Source organism: Manacus candei, unplaced genomic scaffold (assembly GCF_025592945.1).
Source record: "Manacus candei isolate 608988 ecotype Guabito, Panama unplaced genomic scaffold, ASM2559294v1 h1tg000018l, whole genome shotgun sequence".
Taxonomy (NCBI): Eukaryota; Metazoa; Chordata; class Aves; order Passeriformes; family Pipridae; genus Manacus; species Manacus candei.
In genome coordinates, this window is record NW_026138066.1 from 2880330 (window position 1) to 2899407 (window position 19078).

The window sequence follows — 19078 nt, forward strand, 5'->3', positions numbered from 1 at the left end:
GCTGGAAAGCATGGCCAATTTTCAGCAATGAGTCATCTTAAGCCCAGCCAAGCAAACTAGCTCTCACTCATCACCAGCTCTGTTCAGTTTGAGCTGTGAGTGACAAGAACATCTCTGTGAAAACCGTTCAGTTAAATCTCCCTCTGCTTTTTAAATCAAGTTAAAACATTTTAAGTCAGTAAAAGAAATTAGATGTGAAGCAGATATCCTCTGTCCCTCTTTGTTTTCTTCTATTCCACCCCATTTCTTCCTCTCTTTCCCTTCTCCCCTCCCGCTGTTCCTCCCTCCCTTTCTCCTCCTCTCCTTCCTTTAATTTGTAGTCAAAAAAAGGACATAAAATAATTTTACTGAGGAAGGAGGAAATGGAGAAAAGGAGGACATGGAGAGCATAAGAAGAGTCCAGCCTGCAGGAATGATAAGGCAGAGAGAGATCCCAGAAACCAAGTGCATTTGGGAGGAGAGGGTCACACACAGAGAACCTCAGAAATAAAGAGAAAAGATAAGTGGTACCCAGGTAGCTCCAGGGGATACAAGAGGAATGCTAAGAAACAGTTTCTGCCATGAGTTTGGCTTATAGAAGTAATAAAATATATGACTTAAAGATTAAAATAATTCTAAATTATATTTAGGTAGCTCATACACAGGAAAATGTTCCTGATTCATTTTGCTGGATCATAAAATATTAATAATTATTAGATACTTGTTTTGTTATTCTGCACTATTTTCAGCTTGAGTCCAATTCTTGCCACAGAATTCATTCAGAACTTAACTGAAGATACTCAATGAGATTCCTCAGGCAATCTGGCTACCTCTGACCCCCTCCTGAGAAACTGTGCTTTCCAGCTACAGGTACTTAGAAATCTGCACTACCAAAGGTTAGACACAAGCAGATAATTGTCCACAAGATAGCTCAAAATATACAGATATTTCTGTCCCTGAGTCCTCTCCTGATTTCCTATATGTGGCCCAGCAATAATATGTAATGTCCTAGCCAGATAATTAAGGGAATAAAGAAGCATTTTCCCCCACACTCATAATCCAAATCAAAAGCTGACCACAGAGAAGACCCTTAGATATATTGTCCTATGCATTCTCCATGGACCAGGCTGCTTCTGCACGTGCTAGCAAATGTTTTCTTCATTCTCTTTTCCCCTGAATCTCCATTTCTTACTTTCGAACAACGAAGGAAATCAGAATGCATTTTAAACAAATATATATTTGAAGTAGAGTTAGAAAGAGAAATCAACCACATAAGCAGTGACTGCAGAATTTGCTGACAAAAAGCCTGATATTACTGGGAATCAAAGATTTGTCTGTATATGGGTTCTCTGGTATAATATTCCACTCTTGTTGCATAAAGTTATTTTTTCTCAGCAGAAAGTGAAGATCTACTATTTCTACAGGAAATAAAGCAAGTACTTAAAAAATCAGAACATCAAGAAAAAAAACGTTCATGGACAGAACAGACACATTGCCAAATTCCAAGAGAGATGGAAAATAAAATTACTTGCATTGTCAATTTGTAATTCCTTTCTGGCAACAAGAGGGATGCCTAGGGAGTTCAGAGAAGCGATCAGGGCTATAATATTCATATTATATTTAAAAATGGATCAAGGCTAAAAACCAACTCAGTATTGTGCAGTCTTTTATCCTAATGCAGCATAGCAGCTAAGAACTGCTATTTCTTTATAAACGCCATCTTAACTTACTTCAAGAAGTGGTCTTTCTACGTGATTAAAAGGGGAGCTGTTTGTGGAGAGAGCAAACCTGAAGAAGTGAAAAAGCTGTTAAATAGTGTGGTTACTGAATAATAGAAGCTAACAATCAGTTCAGATATTGTAAGAGCTGTAATCAGCTGCAACAAATAACATATATTTTTTTTAGTGTAAGCTGTAAGATACCAGTGAACACGCAGATTTTTTCCTGCTCTTCCTAATTGCAAAAGGGGATTCTGCACAGAGGGGCCACTCTTTGCTAATTTTTGGCTGCTAATTAGGCAGTCAAAGAAAATACTATTTGGGATTTATATCGGAAGGTCACTTGATAGGTGTTTATCCAGCATACTTTTACTCATGACGTTCCAGTTTTTAATATTTAAACTGACTGTTAGTACTTGTATCTGCAGTAACCTTATGCCTCCACCTCTGCTACCTGGGCAAATTCTTTGGCTTTTGTATTTCAAAACTTCTATCTAGATCTAGTCTTCAGATGAAAAAATTTTGAAATAATTATTATCTAATCAAACAAATCTAGAGCAGGTATGGCACATCTCGCAAATTTAACCCATTGCTGTTCCTATCAATAATATTATGAAATCATTCAGCTTCCAATAATTCAATAAAATACCACATAAGAGTAATAAACATCTGAAACATGAGATTTCAGTTAAGTTAGGGATTGTATTTACAACAAGTGTATAATTTTTTCTAATGTTCCAGATGAACAATACTAGACAAGTGTACATCACTGCTGAATGTGAAGAGAAGGCAGTTTAGGGGGTTCATTATTGTTTTAAATGACTGTTGGGCTAAGGTTGTAAAATCATTAAGCAATGCAACATTTAAAACCAAGTTTTATTTTTACCTGCTAATACTTTGAAATGTGTGCTTCTGCATACTCAAATCTCAGTACACTTAGTGAGAAAGGAATTTTGAGGGAAAAAAAATCAGTAAAGAAACCTGTGACTAAAGACTCTACCATAAGGCATATGAATATGAGGGGTGAGCTGAGGTCACTCAACTACTGTAACTCTCCAGTTCTTTATTTCTGAGCACATGGAATATTTCCCCTTAGTGAATAACCTTTTTGTGTAATATGTGTATGCACAAATGTCTCTGTGCAAGTGTGTGTGGGAACAGACAGAATGAATAGCATGTTGAAAAAGGCTACATGGCTTTCATCACTTTTGTCATTACCAAGGTTAAAATGGATGCTGAGGTGTTGGTACCATAAACAATATATGGGCATGGTGTGTGGAAGAAGGAAAAAAATTCTCCAATGTGTGGGAAAACAGAAGACTTCTAAACTGAAGGACAGTAAGTTTACATGCCCAGGAAATTTACTAGCAGTCAGGCAAACTCTATACCAGGAATATCTTGCTTGCATGGCAACTCCAGTACATCATTCTAAAACAGCTTTTAAAAGGTAGCTCTACTTTTACTAGCCAAATTAAGCTTGTATCCCTTGTCGAAATTTTAGTAAATTTTGACAGAAGAAAAGCTTCTCATCTAAATGATGAGGGGCATAATGTGTTGTACACTACATCTGTTTCCTTTAAATAGTTTCTTCATCTCCCAACTGCAGAGTTACTTCATTTAGCTTTATTCTCTTTCCATTACATCCTATTGCAACATTTTGTATGCTCCCCCATTTTGTTCCCACCACAGTCAGAACTGATGATGGGATCTGTTGCCAATAACACCACCATCCATTTCCTTCTTGATTAAGGCAATAGTTGTATGGTGAATGGTTGAAGATAAACAGCTCAGGAGAATGGAAATCTATACTGAGGAAGAATCCTGCCATCTAAAATACAGATCAGTACTACATTTGTATTTTAGTTATCCTCTAACGATTTATTCATTCTCTGGACATTCTCAAAAATGATTGCTAAAGGATCTGGTATTTTCTCTTCAGTTTCTTAAGACTTCATCAAACATCACCTAACCTAGATGATTTAGATATTTTAATTAACCAACTGTTCTTTTGTCTGCTTGCAGTATGACAGCTCTCACTCTTTCTCTTCCTCTAATTTCTCAGTGGTCTTCATTCACACTATACTTCACTAATTATCATACTTTGTTCTTTATTCTAAAACTAAAATGAATTTCATCTGATTCCAACGGTGGTTGTAACTTCCTTAATATTCCTTTTAGCTATTGCATGCTGATAAAATCTTTTCTACTCACATAACTAATGAAATTGCATTTTCTCTCCTAACTTTTTTTCCTTTTTCTATTTTGATTATTTATCTGTTCTTTCTTGATGTGTTCTCTCTTTCTTTTAGATCGTTTCTGTTTTTTGATGTGCAGTAATACTTGTTCGTATAACTACCCGAGCTTTTCTTACATCATCTGGTCTTCATCCAAAAAGGATAACATGCCCAAGAATCATATGTTTATTTCCAGTTATCTGTTGGTACTCATTAATCTCTACCTGATAACTCCTTCAGAATCCCAACATGCAATTATCTGTAATCAAGCTTCTCTGTACTGCTCTGTCTTTTAACTTAGTCAGGGAAGTCTGTCATTGTTTGAAATTAATTTAGCTACTGTTCCAGATTCCATTTAATTGTTTCTTGTTGGACAATGTTGTTCTAAAACAGTAATATACACAATTGTATACTGCATTCCTTTAAAAATTTCTTTTGTGTTTTTTTTTTTTTTTTTAAATTTCATTTAATTAAAAAGTATTCCCATATGAAACAACTAAGAATCAGCTGTCACTTCTTATTACATACAGGACACTGTTTTAAGTTTACCATTCCCTTTCATAGCAAAGACTTACATTATTTACCTACAGTGTAAATAAAATTATAAACTGATTGTCCTGTGAATCTTCAGTTTTTCACTCTGAAGAGTAAAAACTCTTAGATTTTCTGCTTTCCTTAAGCTTTAAATTTTGTTACTTTTAACAGTTTATATATTGTCAGGTTTTCAGTATCTTTCATCAGTTATCAAGAATAGCATTATAAACATCACTCGATATGCAAACATTTCTAATTCTTGAAGATTTACCATTGTTCTTTTTGATAACAAAATCAGCTAAAAGCTTTTGGCCTTAAATAAAAACACAGTGTGATGCTGATCACACCTCTTACTTTATAAGTTATTAAGATGTTATCCTTTATTCTAATTATTAGAATTTTCATCTGCTTTATCAAACTAACTTTCACAGGAAACATTTGTTACCAGTTTCTCATAAAACTGTATTTAGGGCCAATAGACAATTCCCCATATATGTAGTCTCAGAATACAGTTCATCAGTGTTTGTACATCAAAATTAAGGCCACCCTCTGCACTAGGCAGGCTTTTAGCTTAAGCACAATGTTTAACATTAACATTTAACATATTTTTAGAACAGATGGAACTAATTCCAGTCCTCACATTATCGTACTCACAGACATGTATAATGAAATAGTTTCACTTTTAGTGGTGACTGTACATGCAATGGCTTTCAATGTCTGAATTTGGCCCTTTGTTCTTAGTCAGGGTATGATTGAGCCAAATACATTGCCATGTACATTGGACAGGATCTTTTCTCTCAGACTGCTGCAGAGTGAGCTTAGCAAAGTAACACAGATGTCACTAACCTGAATGGCAGAGGTGAGTGCAAGGACATTCCACCAAATATACTGGCATCTGTATAGTCAACCAAGAGTACAGCCTGAAGTTCTGTCTGTCTACCTTGTAGGTACAACCTTTTGTGGAACAACATTTAAATAAAGACAACCACATATTCCAGAACAACCAGAGAAACCCTCACCTGAAGGTCTAATTAGCAGAACCTAGCAGATAGGCAGATAGACCCATCCCTGATTACACCTTCAAGTTACAACTGTTGAGATAGGTTTAGATGAAAACACACTCCCTCTGACTCTCAAGGAATCCCCCATCCCCAGGATGTCTTAACAAAGTCTGTTTGGAGATTGGTTCCTTAAGAAAAAAATGTTCAAGTGAAATACATAAAAATTATATTGTCTCTCTGTTGAGCAATCATTACTGCCAAAATTTTCACAAAGTGTAGGATCATCACCAGTCTGCAGTGCTGTGTTTTTCACTATTACATACACAGATACACAAACATGAAGTGGATTCCTCTAAACTCCCTTTCCTCTGGGAAATGAGCACTGCCTCTCCAGATCTGCATGCGCTCATAGATGAAGAATCATCTGGGATCACAAAAAAGAAAGACAGTGTAAGCTATTATTTACACATACAATACTGAGGAGTACATTAATAAGCCCTTCTGCCTCTTGACCAGCTTGAGGAATACCATGACAGAAGCATTAACTGGAACATGTGGAATGGGATTATTTGTTAGACCTGCTGCTGTTGCAGGATGACAGGCACAATCTTCAACTCTGGCACCCACCTGAGCTCTAATTTGCAGTTTCTGTAGTAAGAATCCCTACTGGGATGAAAAAGAAGATCTTGAAGCCTCAGGGCTGGATGTTCTGAGGGAGGAGAAAAGGCTGTAATAAAAATACTTTGTATTTTGTTTTCAGTGAATTCTGTATGGATTCTAGCCCAAACTGAGCCATCAAAAAACTTTGTGTCTACATGATAGCTTAAGGAGATCCAGTACAAACCCATCAATATAGCCCAGACAGTGATTCAACTGATCAGATGAATCTACTTTAATTTATCCTACAATAACTACCCTAATAGTTATTCAGTCACCCAGTTAAATTGCATTCTATGCTCCATTGACTTTTATGTCTGATTAGGTGCTTCACCCAGTCACCCACAGAGTCATTTGAGGTGCTGCAAATGGACACTGCCTGGAATCCAACTGAAGCTCCAGACAGCTAGGGCTATTTTATAGAGCCTGTATCACATATTCCAGGCCTACACAGATGTCTCAGATATCTCAATTTCAACATGAGGGCAACTGATGAGTCCTAAACGTCTACTGACATGTAAATAGACATGTAGTTGTCTATATTTGAACTTTAAATCTGCCCCATTCTATGGGTTACTGGGGTCAAGGAGAGGAAGACTCAGAAGACAGCTGAGTGACAAAAAGTCACTTTACTCATGGAACAAGCCAGGGCTACACTGACACTGAGAGGACTCCACATTTCAAGTTCTACAGATCTGCCATAAAACTAAGATCCTCCAGAGTGATTAAAGGCAAGAATTCCTGTGTATTTGAGGAGAGCAAATCCTAGGAATGGCATCTGGGAGAGGACAGTCTCCAGATAAACTTCAGCTAATAAACCTCCAGAACTAGTGAAAAATGAAAGAAAAGAAACAAAGGAAGAAAGAGAGAGAAAGGAAGGGAGAAAAGTCAAAATCTAACTAAAAACTAAAGCCAAAACAGTCAGCTAAGGGGAATTGAGATGGTAGTCCATGCCTAGCACTGAGAAGCCAGGTAAATACTTCTGCAGGTAAGTTCACAGCATGAACAAAAACACAGAAAATTATTAGAAGGTAAAGAAATGCATATGCAACTAAGATTATAAGTGGAAACACAAGACATCTATAATCAGTTTTTAGATAAGTTGCAAACTCTGTGAGACCTGTATAATTTAAGATTCATTTCAGCTGCCTAATCATCACACCCTAGAGCCATCTGAGGTGCTCAGTGACATCCCACCTGAACTTCAGCTGCTAATCATGAAGGGTCTGGCTGTCTCTGGTCCTCAGTAATATGTCAGCCTTGTCTAGATCTCCTGGATTCCCTACTGTATTTCAATTGGTACTAGGCACCTATATTTAAGCAACTACATTGATCTGTTAAACATTATGTTAGTAGGTACTTTAAGAATTACTACCTCATCTCAAATTTATAATCAGTTTTAAATTCCACCCTGCAGTCACTCTATGCCTCAGTTTCCCCACAGTAAAAAAAGAATACTTAGGCAATACTTAGGATCATCAGACAACGCAAGCCACTTAATGCCCTTAGTTGAAGGGGAAGAGATGCATATCTCTTAACAGCAGCAATCAAAGTCTACAGTCTAATGCAAACATTAACTGTTAATAGTGAACAGTATTTTAGAATGCCAAAAATATAATAAAAAGCTTCATATTTTTCTGTTAATTCATTTTTATGATGTGGTCCCTGTTTCTGTCATAGTATGTTTTATAAATATTTTTAAGAGACGTTACTTTCATCAAATTGCAATCTTAAGTGATAAAATTTCAGAATATCTTAAATGATTAGGATAACCTATAAATAGATAGTCATATGCAGTCCTTAATCAGAAGTAGTTCTCACTGGGCAGTGATTTGATTGAACTGCTTTTATCTCTGTGCATCCAGAATTGAGTCTTTGATGAAGCTCCAGAGTTGTAGAAAGCTGCATGCAACCATTTAGTGACCTTGCACATTTATATATTTACATCTGTTTCTCTGTAATTCAACTTTTTTTTTTTCTCAGCATACTAAGTGAGGCAGGCCTGCAAGTCTGCATAAATTTATAGCTTGTCCATGGGACCAATGCATCAAAAAGATGGATAGGTTTCATTATGCCTTATATCTAGTTTATATACTGTGATTTATGATTGATCTAACTGTTTTCTTGCACTTCAGAATTATTTTACCTACAAAATAGCCTTCATGTTATGAAACTGCAATATCATCTGCATCTTCAAATACAGAGTATCTGCACAAAGTCACCACAAATTTTTACATCTGAAGGACACTGCAGCCTATTACACAACAAATTATCAAAGTTAATGATTGCATATTCGTATACATATTCAAGTATGATGCTATTACAAGCACATGTGAACCAAGCCTTGGGATTGAATCTGTCTGGGGCCTACTAAATATTATGGAAGTGTCGTTCCTGCACGACATTAATAGTAGATAGAAACTGCGCTTGCTATGTGTGCAAACATGCTGTAAGTAGAAATAAAGCAGTTAATGAAATAATACTAATTTTTTAATATTATGTTTCAACATATTTTTAAAACACCATATTCGTAAAGCATTTAAAAATATTAATACTGTAAAGTTTATATTAGGAAACAACCTGATTCCTATTAAGTCCACATACTTCACGTAAGATAAACAAATCTCCCTAATTCTAAGTACAGTCTGGTGAATAACTTTCCTAATGCCCAAGGGGGACTAAACATAAAGAGTTAATTTCCATGATCTAATGAATAATTAACCATGAAATCTTTTTATCGGAAAACCACTTTTTTATTAAAATGCTAATTTAATTAATAGAATTTTGCTGTTTAGAGTAGTATATATAGAATATATTTGTTCTCAGATTTATGTTATTCCATGGACATTAATTATAACATTGTGATATTCTCTCTTCTGTTCTGAACATCTAGTAAGACCTGTACTACTAAATCATACTTAATAGGAGTGTGATGGTTGTTGCTTAGGCAACAGAATGAATAAATGCAGGTCAGAATGTGCTTCCAGAAAAACAAAAGCAGGAATATAGTAGAGAATGAATAAGAAATATGTCTTAACTGATTTTTACTGCACTGAAGTATTAGATTTCTTCACTGTAAAGTAGCTAACCTATCTGAAACATTTAATTTAATAAGATTGAAACTCTAGCTTAATATGTAAACCACTGTAATAAAGGTAAAGCATTTCTGTCATATTAAGGAAGATTACAACACATTGAAGTAACCCGATTTTTTTCTCTTAGCATAGCAGGTGTTTCTTCTCTCATTTTCCTATATACTTTCCGAGTTTAATTTTCTCTTTAACATTTTGACTAGAATGGAAAATAATTTCTCAAGCACTCATTTAAATTTTTCAAAGGAGGCTTTTCTTACATAATGCTAATATATTCAAAGGAATAATATAAAAATAAATCACTGTTTTCTGATAATTCTTATTTCCAATAAAATATGGGAACTATAAAATTTCTGGTACAAACAAAAACTGAAATATGTAACAGCAGGATGAACAGTCTGAAATCAATAAATTAGGAACTCTTGGATTGTTCCATTCACACATGTATGTTACATCAACTCATATTAAAGGTAATTAAGTATTTTACCTGCAATATATATTTAAAAACAAAGCACTTCAGAAAAGGTTAAAATTATCAGAAAACACTGGCTAACAGACAGGTATGCAAGCATAACTTACTCTCTTTGATACCTTAAAAGTTTGATTTCTATACTGAATAATAACATCTTGTATATAATTTGTATGTTTACATAAGTATACTAATAAGAGACGTAGGAAAGTCTTATGAATTCCCCGAGAATGTGGTTCAGGCCCCTCCAGAGTCAGGGTATGACTGAAAAGCCCTCCAGGGTAGTTTATTTGGCTTCTCTTGTGCTCATAATCTACCTGTGGTAGGTGTACCCCTCTGCATTTGCTGTGCCACCTACAGCCTCTTGTGAACAATTTCCTTCTGTAACCTCTTTAAGACTAAATGGTCATCTACTTATGTAACTAATGGTACAACACATATGATAATATGTAGTTACATTTTGGGAAACTGTAGCATGAAACACATATTGGATTTTATTTTTTTTCACATTGCTGAGCACAGCTTCGTTTTCAAGAACACTTAAAGGCAAAGATTCTAATAATTTTTAATGAATAAGCAAATGATCACATGGCAGCCATGTAAAAACAGGAAGAAACCTCTGCACTATTATTATGTGGAAATGACAGTGATATGTGCCTTAATTTTCTGATCAGTAATGGCATATAATGTTGTTCGCAAAATAATTTAAATAGGGAGACTACAACTCATGTGATGATTTTATAGTCATAATTCATGCTGTTTCACTTCTGTTTCTTATATGATGTGTGCAAGTTATGAAAAGTTAGAACTGTTCCAACATATATTAAAAATATCTTTAAAAGGTATTTTAAAAGATGTTTTAGGGTCTGCTACTTTAGAAGAAATGCAGTCAGGATTTTTGGAAGAGATTGAAGTAATGGGAATACTGAAGCAGATAGAAAAGTGATTATATAACAGCCTTACAAGTAAGCTTCTCGCTTTACTGTCAATATTCATTCCAATTGAAAGTTTGTGCATGACAGATCTCTGTTACTTTACACCACATGGTGATACTGTAAATCTTGAAGTACCTAACATTTCATTTCATTCAAATATTCCTGATAAATGCCTACAGTTAAAACATGAAAATGGAACAATTAATAGGAATGCATTACTTTTCCTCCCAGGGCATAAGTTTCAACAAGTGAATCCCACTGCCTGACTATCTAAGATGCAAAAATATTTAACTGAGACATTCAGAATCACTTGCAGAGAGAGCACACTTCATTAAATAATTTTCTGTTATTAAAATACATCTCAAGGCAAGAATGGCATTGCATGTTATTTAATTATCATTGCAAGTTAGTGTTGAAATAAAAGTAAGAATGTGATGTACTGCAGAAAGGGGTGCTTGCAGCTTTTACATACTATGAAAATTCTTCAATGGATTAAAAGAATGGTGCATTTTTCTTCTTCAATCTGAAGATTTATGAGGGAGAGAAAGAACCTTAATATTCAGTTTTTATTTTACCATATTTCAGGCTAGAATATTTTGTAATGTGTACAGTTTGGGAGTTTATACAAGGACAATTTATATACTAATTCAGCTACACATAGAAAAGTGAAACACCAAACAGATCTCAGTGCAATGCAGAATAGCTCTAAGGTTTTCATGAGCACATAAGAGACAGACAAAAAAGGCAGAGCTACAGTGTATATACACAGCTATGCACAGAAGGTTTCTTACCATAAATTGCACATTGTCAAATCCATTAGCCAGCAAGTGGTTTTCATACTGAGGTAGCCCAATATTTTCCAACCATTGTCCCACTGTCTGGACAGGGCATCGGGGTCCTGTAGGAGGGTGAAGAGGGAGGCGTTTAAGCAACGAATAACCATCCACCGGATAATAGCGGTAGTCCTGGGCTGAGAGGTGGCATTGCCACATCGTGTTCCTGGAAAAGTTGGTATCAAACGAGCCCGCCAGCTTGACAGATTAATGCTTCCAGCAAGCAGAAAAGTCAGAAGTAAAACATAGTTTTCAGGGCAGTATATAGCGTAAGATCTGATCGCAGCTCTACATTTCTTAGTTATTAATCTTTACTACAGACCAGTACGTCATACAGTAGGGAGGAAAAAAAAAAAAGCATATCAAGCTGTCAGCTAAGCTGTTCTCCGTTATATGCGATTGTTGGAATACTCCACAATGAGCAATGCACTGCCAGCAGCAAGAATTCTTTTTATCAAGTACTCCTACACTCATCAGTATGCATCCCCATGCTTCTTGCTCCCCCTCGCTCGCTCCCCTTCATTACCCAGCCTAGGCTACACCTCGCATTTTCAATAATAGCCATCAGATAAGGCAGATTTTTTTTGTCTGCAAGCTGTAAGCCTGCTGCTGCTGCTTCCTCCTACACACCCATCCAAGCGTCAATCTTGAATGATGAGAGCAGTCAAAACAAATGCAGAAAATAGCAAGATTCAAAAGCAACCTAGAGCACTTAAATCTGAATAAAATCTTCATACCAGTTATGCTTTACATATCTGTTTGTTGTAGATTTTTACATTTCACAAGACATTAAGAAATGCAATATATAAACCATAGCCTATGGTATGGTTTACTATATCTTCCCCTTACCCCTTTTAATATAATATAGGTAGTGGTCTGCATCTCTGCTTGTATAATAGGAAAACCCTTTAATGAATCAATAATGAATACATTTCACAGTTTCTCTCCTGTAGTACAGCAAAACACATAAATGGCACAACAATTTTAGTCAAAGTAATTAGATTATCTGCATGATTTCTTCAACCATAAAATATTATAAGACACAAGAAAACCTTCATGCCGACATATATAATAATTCAACTTGAAAAGGTCACCATTTCAAATGAATAATTAAAAGAATGTTTCTACTAAATAAAATTGCAAATTTATATCCTTTCTTGCAAAAATGTGAATGATAGCAAGCACACATATAAGATTTGCATGATTTCTAGAGAGGATGTATATTTTATCAACTATAACTGAAAAAAAAAGATGATGAATTTTAAATGAAAGCAAAGTTCATTTTCTGCAAAAGAAACCAAACTCCTCATGATGTATTTTCTATCTACACTCCATTTTTGAGACGGTTTTTCTAGAAATGGAAATATTTTATTCCTTTGTTCTGACAGGAATGTGTACTAAACTTTTGCTTTTCACAACAGGATGAAAGGATTTAGCAAAAAAGGCAGAAAATGGGTATATTCAGGACAAAATTCTAAGAGGAACCCTGTTCAGTAGAGCTTCATTTATTGAACACATTAAGTACTTTTTTTGTTTTTCTTGTCCATTGTGGATCTCGAGCAACGACTATTTCTAAGAAGGAATTTAATTCCAGGCATAAGGAAATTATAGATATCTGTCAAGGGCATCATTTGGGACTGATGATGGCAGATATAGCAGAAAACTGTTTCATAGAAATCCAAACCTATAGTCTGACCAACATGTTATAATACAAAGTCTCTGCAAGTGCCATGCAGAGAATCCCTGAGCAGTCACAGAACAGATCCGAAATATAGCTGGATATTTAGAATTAGGAATATTATAAGAGTTTCAACTCCAATCTGATTAGTCCTTGGACTAAAACTGGCTGACCTTTCACTCTGATATTGCTGCTTGGATTTGTGAAACAACTCATGCAAACTGAAGTCCATAATGTTTTGTAGAACAATTTTAGTTGAGCCATAGAAGATCTTCCATGAGGTTGGAAAGTTGCCCAAAACAAGTCTGTTATGAGCTCAGACGTTACTCCATGTATTCTTACTGATTTGATACTAGATCTTCAAAAAAAGTACTGAAGACTTATCAAGCACTGGTAAATCTGCAATTGCTGAAGAAACTTTTAGGAATTTTCTAATAGCTAAATTTACTTCAAATAAACAAATGGATAATTAATTTATTCTCAGAGAAAGTAGGTACACCAAGTTGATAGGAGTCTATGTCTCATGGAGATCCCAATGCATTTGTTCACACCTGTCTAGAAATCATCCCTATTTTGCAGAGTTTTTTCTACTGTGAATCAATACCCTTGTATATAGGCTGTGCCCAGTCAGTAGCAAGGAGAAAGGTAGGCTATGTTGAGTTGAAATATAGGGGCCTTCCCTTGAATAGGCAAATCTGAGAGGTGGACACGATCTCCAGAGGGCAAATTGAGAACAAAGTTATCTTAAATAAGATGAGAATTAAACCTTTCTGAATTTTTCTTAGTCGGCTGAGAAATCATAAACTTCTTTGAAAAAAAAATCCAGATTTTGTCTTTCCCTTTCCCCCACAAGCAGAAAAACTGATATTGGAAAGAGATCTAGTGAAGCATAGTCCCTTTGAAAGGATTATACATGACTGGTGCCTGTATTTCCTATATATGCATAGACACAAATGTCTCTGCACTGTGTCACCCTAACTAACACTAACAAAAATTTTCTGCCCACAGTAAGGCACAGACAATAATCAGTATATTAGTTCCATGGTCAAACTGCTTCTTCCTTACCTTACTATAAGCAGCATGGAAGTTATGCTGCCAACAATGAGAAGTGCTTGGCTCTATGCCTAGCAACAGTGTAGGCAAAATTCAGTTTTTGAGTGGCTCCCCAGACACATCTCCTCATGTAGCTGTTGGTACTGTGTCTAACTATCTCTATGGCTCCAGCACTGGATGATTATAGCTGCTCGTCCCAGTGTCCTTTGCCAGTGTAACTAAACATCTGAATCCATCAACACAACATAAGGTTGCTCAGCAAGGGGAAAGAAACTAGGGAGAAACACAGTCAGCTTGCTGTCTAGTCCTCATCCCTGACTATTGTGTTATTGCTGAAGCATCTTGTGATCTGCAAGACTTTTTTTTGCTCCTTCTTCAGCCAAAGGTTGTAGCAAGGCAAAGGAGAGCACAGAACAGAGACAGGAACGTTTGTATTAGGGAACTTGCAGCTCTTTAGATCTTCAGATTTTTAGCCAGTTCAGGTGTCTTACCTCAGGGGGGCTGTTTGGACAGTTTTTCTGAGCCAGTGCAGTTGTAACCTAGAGCAGAAGCTACTGCTTTGAGCCTAAAGGCTATCTCTTAATTTTGCTAGTCTATGACTCAGTGCCAGCCCCACTACTGTGCTGCTGCAGGTAGTGCCTACTTTGCTTATACCTAAAGCTGGTCCTGACATTGAAAAACTGACTGTATGGGATTGTCTTACTTGCAACACATCTACATATTGCTGCGCTTTCCTATGATTTCAAAGGACATAAATCCCATGATAATCCTTCTGTGATACCACAATCAAAAAAGATGTACCCTTTCCTGCACAGGAAAACTGACATGTAAGTCTCTTGCAGAGATAGCAGCACTTGGTTCTTCCTTCTCCAAGGCAATAGAAGAAGCACAGTGAAGTGATGTCTACAAGAAATATGCCATCTGGTACACTATACAACAATTTCTACAAGACATCTTGTTCCCAAGGGGACTCAGAATATATTTATTGTGGGGTTTGGAATTGACTGAATCTGTGATATCAGAGAGCACATGATTTCAAATATGTTGTAAGGCATATCTGCTCTAAATGCTAAGAAATTTAAGGTCTCATCAATTTTATTTTCTGTACTGTTAACAATATGGATTCTTCTTTCTTGAGTTTTCTTTATTTGTTTTTGACTGAGGAAAAGAAAGAACTGCAGTGATTATTTCTAGAGGAGGTGCTCCCCTAGTCATTATGAATAGACTATTATAAACAATTCTTTTTTTAGTAGGTAAATACCTGTCAAACATTGCTAAACACTTCTGGTGTTAAGGAATCAAAACCTGGAGAATTTCAGTAGCTACTGACCAAAAAATTTCTGAGCGGAGAATATATCACAATATGAAAGGATGGTTCATTTAGGTAAGCTGGTAGAGAGTTTAGCAGAGCTGGAGAAGAAATGGATGCTATAGTAAGTACTGTAAACTTTTTTTTAATTATTATTAAAGCCTTCAGCCTTATCCAACGCTAAACAGGATATAATTTTTCTCTTTATATTATTTCAGCCAGATAAAAAAGCTACCTGTCGACATTGTGACAGAACCTGTGCTACGGCAGTTAGCATGACAGGGTGTTCTAGTGAACAAATGAATCTAACAACATGCATTCCTGAGAGGAGATAAGAATAGCTAGGAACAGGATGTTGTATCAGAACAACTGTGCCTAACATCCAGCAGGCCACTATAATTAAAGAAAGTTTATTATGGGAGAAGTATAGTAGGTTCCAAGAAGTGTATGCAGTGTTCTGCTTTATCGTATGCATTTCAGTTATATTATTAGGCTACTCAAAAGGCTTAGATTTTAAACGGTCTTTTTCATAAAACTCTGAAAAACCTGGATGCCTTACATAAAATCTGTAACTTCTGTCAGCAGCCTGGCTCTTTGGATGATGATGACACTGTGGAAGATCATGTTTGGTGATGCTGAATATTTCTCTGAAAGTGCTTTTAGAGACATTTTTCATGACATACAGAAACAAAACAAAATCAATAGTAACAGCTTGAATTTAAATAACACTATCTAGTATCTATAATCTAAAGGTTACATTCCATTGCTTACGTGTAGCTCAGAACTCACAAAAATAGCTCTCAGATCACAGCTAATCAAGCTAATGGAACAACCCTTATTGACTAGGAAAATCATCCTCACAGTTCTTTTCTGATTTTTACATCAATATTGATTATAACTCTACCTTACCACTATGTAAGTACAATAGCTATATCTATAATAACTATAACTACAAATTCAACAAAGACAATTCATTTTACTTGACAGATTATTTGTCAACAGTGAACTGTACTTTGTGAACCCCACTGGCCTTTCTACAACTTTGGATTTCTGACTGTTGATGTATTATTTTCCCAGAAACAGCTCAGTCAAAGTACTCCACTATTTCATAAAACATGTATTTATTACAGAAACTTCAAAGTTAGAGTATTTTTCATGTTCAGGTGATTGCTTTGGCAACTTTAATTTAGTCTCCTTCAGAACCTACCCTGTTCAGGGAACGAGGAACAGATCTTACTGGAAAATTAAAATATCTGTTTTCTAGAGCACAGCCACTGGACTAGGACTCAGGGCAGGTTGTTCTACTCAAGACTGTCATTCCTATAGTGCCGAGCTATATATATATAAATATATATATGCTATTTATTAACATGCAGCAAGATTGATTGAGATAAAGTTAGTCTTTCCAGATTCTGATCTGGGGGATAATTTCTTTCTAAAGACATCAGGATAATCAAACTATATTATATAGCATTGTTTTAGTCCTGACTTCAGTCAGATTTATATCCCTGGCTTACAGAACAGAAATCTAAGATGCAAGCTACTGAATTGCAAGAATTAGTTAAGAAGAGAGATGTTTCACTACAAGATCACAGGTTCAACTATTGGATCACAACACAGCTTCATCTAGCTCATCTAACTTCATCTAGCTTCATCATTCATCAGCTTCATTCACAGTGGCTACTATTAGATCACTACAGAAGAGCATAAGAATAAGATGGATTCTTTCCTAGCATTCTCCCAGTTTCCAGCAATTTGCAGCTCAATGCCTTCCTGAAAGAGAAATAGTGTCTTTATGCTTAATTGTCCTTTATGGATTTTTCTGACAGTTTGGTGGTTGATGAAATATACTGTGAGAAAGAGGGTTGAAAGGAGAGCTGGATTCATCTTCCATCCTTCCTCTGTCATCCTCTCCATCCAAGGGAAATGGAGGAAATTGAGGGAATGTCTCTTTGCATTTTGAATGCCATCACAAGGGTAATAGATTACTGTAATCTTGTATTGCACTTAGGAAAGACACCATTAAGATGCAATTAGAATTCAGCTGCTTTTTCTCCTCCCTCTCCATGAGCACTGAAGGAGTTCCTACTTCTCTGGAGGCAGTGTTGATATGAATCCCAGTCTCAGTGGATCCCCACTATCCTATGAAATTATTCTATCTAATGCAAATTCCTTTGGTAGGACAAAGAGCTTTCAGTTGCCTGTTATTTTGTCCAGGAATCATATTCACATCCAAGGGATAAATGTGTGCATCCTTATTCCGGCTTCAATGGAAGTTAATAATATTTTCTGAAAAAAGGACTTACTGTCTCAGAGCAATTTCTGTGCTTGTCTCGGGACATTCTACAGGATAATAGTAACACTACACTCACCACCCATGAGTAATCATTTTCACTGTTTTTGTCTAGCAAGAAAAAAGAAAAACCCTCGAAAATTTACATGACACCATGACCAATCAAAATATTTTATTTAATTCAGTAAAGATTTTAGACTACTGTTAAAAACTAGTACACTGAGTATATAAATATACATAAAATGTATATTACATAGTTTTGCTAAAAATACTAAGCAAGCTCAACCCTCTGCACTATAATTCCTGGCACCGTAAACCCAAATTTATGTAATTTCAAATTTGAGCAAATATTTTTACAGCTCTGTGCTGAGCAACACTGGACTAGCAAACAAGCAGATTGGGTAACACAGAACTGGGTAACAGATCTATTCGAAGAAAGTGGTCAAAAAAGAGTAGACATAGCTCAAGAAGTTAAATACAGCTGATAAAAAATGGTAACAATTTCATAGATTTGATAACTCTGCAAGGTCCTGTGGAGAGCTGTAGAAATGAGATGCCAGTACTGACACATATCTTTGAAATTCTGAATCTTGACAGTATACATGATAGAAGGCTAAATATTTCTCTTTGGGTTATTTTATAAATCAGATTCAACCTTACACAGTGTGACACTTTGTTTTCTTTTGCCTAGCTGGGTTCAGAGGCTCCCTTGCCCCTGATGCACCAGATTTTAGAGTGAACTCCTCAGGCGATTAGAGAATTCTCTTCTCTCTGTTTCTTCTAGCCTCATTTTATAATTCATTTTCTATGCTCCCTACTTATCCCATTTCTACTTATTCTCCTTGTAAAGTAAGAACACTTGCTCTTTTGTCACCCTTCACCTCCAGCTACAACAATTTGTTGTTTTGTTTTGCATCTGCCTTTTTCCTTTTCCTTAATTTTTAATCCCACTTCCCCTTTCAAATCCTTTAAAGTAGGTAAAAAATTGTTCATTTAAAGATGAAATTACTTATCTGAGATTAAATTACCCCCTGAGATTTCTTTAGAGTTGAGACTACGTTGGATTACGTATTTGAGGTATAGATTAGATAAAGCATGACAACTGCTACATGCATTAGTTCTTCAACATTAACCAGAAGCTAATTGCAAAGTTGATACTCTAAATCTGTACTAGAAAAAAGTATGTTTAAATGGAAGCAGAAGTAACTTGAAACTCTTTACTAAAAAATCCTGTCTGAACTACCCCTCATTTATTTCTTCTCTAGAACACCCAAAATTTTAGAAAATAATGAT

General features: G+C 35.7%; 1 protein-coding gene across 10 annotated transcripts in view; it reads right to left on the reverse strand.

Annotated features, from left to right (window-relative positions):
- The window catches only part of ANKS1B (ankyrin repeat and sterile alpha motif domain containing 1B), a 414822-nt gene that overhangs the window by 182126 nt on the left and 213618 nt on the right, over positions 1-19078 (reverse strand). For all 10 annotated transcript variants that reach the window (XM_051784790.1, XM_051784791.1, XM_051784788.1 and 7 more), the window contains one exon: positions 11411-11517. In XM_051784790.1, the coding sequence (XP_051640750.1) occupies positions 11411-11517 (107 nt within the window). The remainder of the gene's footprint in view (positions 1-11410; positions 11518-19078) is intronic.